The sequence below is a fragment of the Barbus barbus genome (genome assembly GCF_936440315.1).
Source record: "Barbus barbus genome assembly, chromosome: 33".
Lineage (NCBI taxonomy): Eukaryota > Metazoa > Chordata > Actinopteri > Cypriniformes > Cyprinidae > Barbus > Barbus barbus.
The window spans coordinates 2118730-2124790 of NC_136761.1; the positions used below are offsets into that span (position 1 = coordinate 2118730).

General features: G+C 39.7%; 1 protein-coding gene across 1 annotated transcript; it reads left to right on the forward strand.

Moving 5' to 3' along the window:
• Positions 1-229: 229 nt before the first annotated feature.
• On the forward strand, positions 230-5357 carry LOC306853025 (threonylcarbamoyl-AMP synthase-like). The gene is made up of 9 exons (XM_079390183.1): positions 230-296; positions 699-800; positions 1686-3362; positions 3462-3561; positions 3930-4078; positions 4163-4275; positions 4358-4447; positions 4525-4647; positions 4747-5357. The coding sequence occupies exons 3-9, from the start codon at positions 2951-2953 to the stop codon at positions 4972-4974; spliced, it is 1215 nt and encodes a 404-aa protein (XP_079246309.1). The 5' UTR covers positions 230-296; positions 699-800; positions 1686-2950; the 3' UTR covers positions 4975-5357.
• The last annotated feature ends 704 nt before the right edge of the window (positions 5358-6061 follow it).

Below are 6061 nucleotides of genomic sequence, written 5' to 3' on the forward strand. Positions count from 1 at the left end.
CAAAAAGTGGGCTAAAATAGGTTCTATAGTAATTACTTAGGAGCAAAGGTTTGAATGAATAAAAGTTATGTGACTTTATTGTTTTGCATTATAAGAACTGTAGTAATTTTCCAGCAGCGGTATAAAGGATGAGGAAACTCCAGGATAAAGGACACAAAGGGCTTTTGTGAGCGCGTGTCTGACGTCACGCGGCGGTGTGTATAAAGGCGAGCGCGCGCGAGGGGAGCACGTCTGACTGAGGATGGCGGAGTCTGAATCACTGCACTTATCCATCGGAGTCCTGGGCATTTCTGGGGGTAGGTGGCAGAAAACAGAATAAAAAATAAATATATTTTAGATCTTACAAATTATTTATTAGCGAGTAGCCTAATTAAGTGATTAACGCAGATTTACCTCGAATATTAAATAAATAAAACTTTTCGCAAGGAATGTCTAAATAAAAAGAATAGAATGCATTACGAATTGTATTGTAAATACAATTGTATTGTAAATACAAATAATATCCATACTTGTTATTTTTAATATTTGACTTATTTACGGATTATTTATTTTGTGCCTAACGCCAGTAGAGGGCAAAACTAACCTGTGTTAGTTCAGATGGAAATCTTGATTGATTCTGTTCATCACTGGTAATCTTTTTCCTCTTAAAAGAAGACATTATTGCTCATAGGCTAATAATAATAATGTCTTGTGAATAGGTTCTTTGTTGCTTCTGGTGAACAACTATGCGAAAGCTCTGATCACAAACACAGCTCTAGGAGTTCTGCTCCTCATATTCGCAGCTCTGCTGGCCTATTCAGGTATGTGTTACACATTATTATACTACAAAAACATGCATTGCATATCATAATGTATTGCACACAGAAATACAAATGACATTCACAGATTTTTTTTTTGTGACATACAATTTTATATTTTGTATGTGTGTGTGTGTGTGTTTTATAGGCTTACTTTTTTTGTCTTAGTTTTATAGTGTCAAATGGAGAAATGAAAAACTAAATTTAACTGTTTTTGTTTTCATTTAGTTAATGCATTAACTAATGTCACTATATACAATTTGAAATATTTCAAATGTAGTACATGTAGACTTGAAGCTCAAAGTAAACTAATTGTAGATTGATTTTTAAGAAAAGCATCAACAGTGTGGCACTGTGACACTATCAAAACATTGCTGTTTTTTGAGCACACTGACATGACAGCAGTTGGCTCTTTAGATGTCTTGGGTTTGGGGCGGAGCTACTTGTTTGTCTGACTAATTGGAGACAAGGACATTTTTGGTAACATTTTAGAATAGGGAAGCCTTGTTCACTATTAACTATGACTTTCCCCTTAATAAATTCATAATTTGCTGCTTATTAATAGTTAGTAAGGTAGTTGTTACGTTTAGGTATTGGGTAGGATTAGGGATTACTACTAATAATTACTACTAATAAATGGCTAATATTCTAGTAATATGCATGCTAATAAGCAACTAGTTAAGACACCCTAAAATAAAGTGTTACCAAGTTTTTTTTTTGTTTTGTTTGTTTTATGTAGTTTTTTTTAGAAATTTTACATTTCACCTTTGAACTCTTTTTATGCAGTCTAACTTTGAATGCATTAAATGAACTTTGTTTTAAAAATCATCCCATGTAAAACTTTCTCTCTCTGTTCTTCATTCTCCATTTCACTGTCCTTTTATCCAGGTGTTCGACGTAGCCAGTCCCACAATGCACTCTTTGGTAGTCTGTGTCTGACAGTGTCGGCCCTATGGTGCGGTTCAGGTTTAGTGCACATACTTGCAGGCGAAAACATAATAAATGGCAGCAGAGGGCTGAGAGATGCCATGGTGCCAGGCCTTGCAGCTTTCACACTGGCACTGCTTGTTATCTGCATTGTGGCTATTTTATGCCATGAGGTAGTCCTCTCATTCATCGCCCTGAGCATATGTTTAGCGTGCGCCCACCAGATCGCAGGTCTGGCAGACTCGGCCTTCGGACAGGCAGCCACCGCCGTCTGCTACCTCATGGTGTGTTTTGTGGGCGCTTACTTTGGAAGCGGCCGTTTGTTATCGTACATCACACAGAAAAAGATTCAGCTCCCCGGAACATTCAACAAAGATAGCGTGAAAACAAAGCAAAGTCACGATGCTAATGATGTTGTGACACTCGGAGTAATCATGAACTTGTTGTCAGCTAGTGTGCTAGCTTGTCCTCTGCTCGGTGTTGTCCCTAAGCTCTTCTCTGGCCATGTGCCATGGCTGTGGACCGCTGGCGTCTTCCAGCTGGTTGTGTGTGTTAAGAGCTACAGATCTATGGACTCCCTGGCAGCCACTTTCTACGGCTTCACATCCATCCTGCGGTTCACTGAAGGCTACACAGCGTTAGTGGTGCATTTCACAAACCAAGTGCCCTATTCCCCAGTGCCGTTTCCAGTTATATTCTCAGTGTTGTTTTTCATCCTGGCCTTGTTTAACTTGCAGGGAGGGTTTGTGAACACCATCTACCAGCTGTTTTTTGTGGCATACTGTATTGCAATTGCATCCGAACCCCAAAGCTTCTTTCAAAGGGGAACGTAAGGTGTACAAGCCGCCATATTCGTTGTCTCCGCTTTTGTTCTCTTTATAACTCTTTATAACATTGCTTCCTCGAACAAGATACCTACAGGTGCAGGTTTCCTTAAGAACCTGTTGGCCCGCAGTAATAGATTTGTCTTGCAAACCAATAGCAAAGAGCTACACGCTCCCTATCTGGGCTACTCTAAATATGCCGACGCCGAGGTGTTGGGCCACGGCTGCAGTGTCCTCGCCGCATTTTCGATCACAGCCTCGCTTTCTAGCGGAAACCCCTTGGCGATTCTAATCCTGCCTTGGGCAGTGGTTTCTGGTGGTGTGCTGCACCTGATATGTGGCTCTGTTGCCTTCGCTCGAGGAAAGACCCTAGAGAGTACGACTTTCATCCTTTACGGTATCATGTGGACAGTGTGGGGACTGACGCGCTTCGGAGGCCTCTATGGAGATGTGCGAGGCCTGCACCTGGCTGTGGGGATCATCGGTTTCATGCTCGTCAATGTGTTAGTGACAGCAGGGGCCTTGTTTCTCAACAAAGCCTGGTTCATCTATACCTTCACCTTCCAACTCATCCTCATTAGCTTCTTACTGGATGCAGTAGGCGCGCTGCCTTACGGCTACGATATCGGCGTGACCATTATCCTCGGGCTGGTCAGCTTCTACATGTTCCTGGCCAGCATGTTCAACTGCACCTTTAAAAGCCCACAAATGCCTTTCGGTGATCCTTTCATCAAGTTGAGCGGCTTCGGAGGAGGCAAAGACAGCTGCCCTCACCTTCCAGCCAGAAAGTCTGTATCCGTTCAGCAAATTGCAGGTGAGTCACTTTAGCAAAAGTGAAAAATTTGCTATGTATTGGTGTATACATGAGTGCATATGTGTCTATACCAATATACTTTCCTTTCTTTTATTGCAGAGATCATGAAGAACGGTGGCATATGTGGAATGCCCACAGACACGGTCTATGTGCTTGTAGCAGCTTGCAATCGCCCTCAGGCTGTTGAAAAGGCATATAGGTCAGTTACCTTCCCCACTTATATTTCAAGTAAGTCGGTAATACTTTAGTTTAGGGACCAATTCTCACTATTAACTAGTTGCTTATTATCATGCATATTACTCATGCATTGGCTGTTTATTAATACTTATAAAGCACATATTAATGGCTTGTTCTGCATGACCATATTTTAGATCCCTTAATCCTCCCTAATACCGAAACTTAATAACTACTATACTAACTATTAACAAGCAGTAATTAGTTTATTGAGTTTACTGAGGAAAAAGTCATAGGTAATAGCTAGTTTGGTCCCCATACAAAAGTGTGACCGAAAAGTCTTTGGTTTCTGCTCCACCAGTGTCTCCTAACCATGCAATCACACCTCTATAGGGTAAAGAAACAGGCAAAAGAACGACCCATGTCCTTATGGATTTCATCTATAAGGCAGTTGGAGCCAGTCAGGGACCAGATCAGCCCTCTCCTTTGGGACTTTATGGAAGCTGCTTGGCCGTCTTCCATTAGCTTAGTTATTGCTAGAGGTGGGTAATGTGATATTCACATTGTTCTTGACGTGTGTACCAAATTTTGTCAAATTTAACCCAGGCTTCTCCATTTATTTGTAGCTCCATGGATGGAATTCTTCGGATTGGGCGACTCATCTAAATACATCGGCACACCACAGAGCATAGCCATAAGGAACCCAGACTGCACTGTTGCTACACACCTAATTAATGCGGTATGTGTTGTCATGTTTGCTCATAGAAATGCTGTTTATCGTTGACCTTTACTGTATAAACCATGCATTTCTATTTGACTAGGTGGGTCCCATTGCGGTCACCTCTGCTAATCCCACCGGTGAGGCAGATACTACCCATCATAACCAAGTTTATGCAAAACTTGGTGACAAGGTACGGAGGTGGTTTATTTGTTTGAAAATGCATAGGTATTACCTATTGGGTGACTTAAATGTCATATTATCCTGCAGGTAGATGGGGTGCTGTGTGATGGACCATCGCCAGAGAACATTGCCTCCACAGTGGTAGACTGCACCAAAATTGAGAAAGGCCAGATTGGGTTTTTCCGTGTTGGGCTTATTCCTAAATCTAAGGTAACTAGTGATCATTCCAGCATGCATGTCCTATTATTTGAAGACTTATGCAGCTGTCTGAAGTTAACGGCAAATCTGTTTTGTTGTGATTTTCTCAAGGTTCTTCAGATCTTCGAGGAGATTCAGAAGAAGCACATGCATGGTCAGATGAATGCAGCTTTTGAGATGGATGTCGCAGATCTTCATAGGCATCTCACAGTCTCTCAGACAAACTTGTCAGAGACTCAGACAGACTCTGGGATTGGTCGAAATTCCTCGGCCGACTCAGAGAGCTCTCTGGACCGCAGTCAACATGACCACCAGGAAGAGGAGGACGATTCTTTATAGACACTGCCATTTTAATTGTTCAACATGTATTGTACACCCTTTTAGTGTTAACATCAGATATTTTGGACAAATGGGCCAGGAAACAATTAAATTACAATTATATGAATGAATAAAGATGGTAATAGGCCTAAATATTGCAAATAGACTATATTAATGTGTTGTTCATTTCTGCATATTATTTTAGTGTTCTTTATCGAATGAGTGTGGTTATCGTTATTTTACTAGTCATTTTAAACCCTTTTCTATTTATTTATTAATTTCATGAAATATTACAATGTAACATTGTGTATATTATTCATTTGTCAATGTGTTGTTTAATATTTGTAATAAACTGTAGACTTGTATAAAATATTTAAAATTAAATAAATATGGAGTCCTGACTGAATAAATCCATTTACAATCATGCAGAGAATGGTAAAATGCCATTGACTGAAAGCTTATTATAGATACAGCATTAGGGTCAAGCACTGAAATTGTGGAACAATGATTGTTTTTCAGTCAATAACAGCCATATTAAAATGTTGGGGTGGGATGGGTCTACAAAGTCCTGCGGCCAACATTAGGGTGTCCCCCTCGAACCCTCTAGTGTCACCAAGTGCTGAAATTTGACCTTTTCCTCTGCTTTTAACTTTCAAATGCTTAGCTCTATAATAAAATTTTGTCCAATCATAATCAGTATTGGATGTAAAATTTTCATGGATTTTTATCCGTTTTGACCTACTGAAACAAAACTTGGTATGAATCACTGCCAGGGAAGTGTAATTGTGAACTGAAGTGAAAACATCAATAATAAAAGAAAATTATTCAGTAATTTGTCAATGACTCAAGATTACATGAGTATTTTCAGGACAAATATATAAGGTAAAATGGGGGAAGATGCCCCCTAAAGAACAATGTGCATTTACTTCTAAATTTGAACATATTTAGATATAAGTTTCTTAATATTTCATTCAACTACAGGGGTATGATGGCCTTCTACTTTATTAATATTTACAGATTTTTTGCATTTCAAGTGTCATTAATAGAAAAATCTTATTTCGTCTTAGCCTATCATTTTGAACATTCTTGGCTTAAAATCATGATTCTT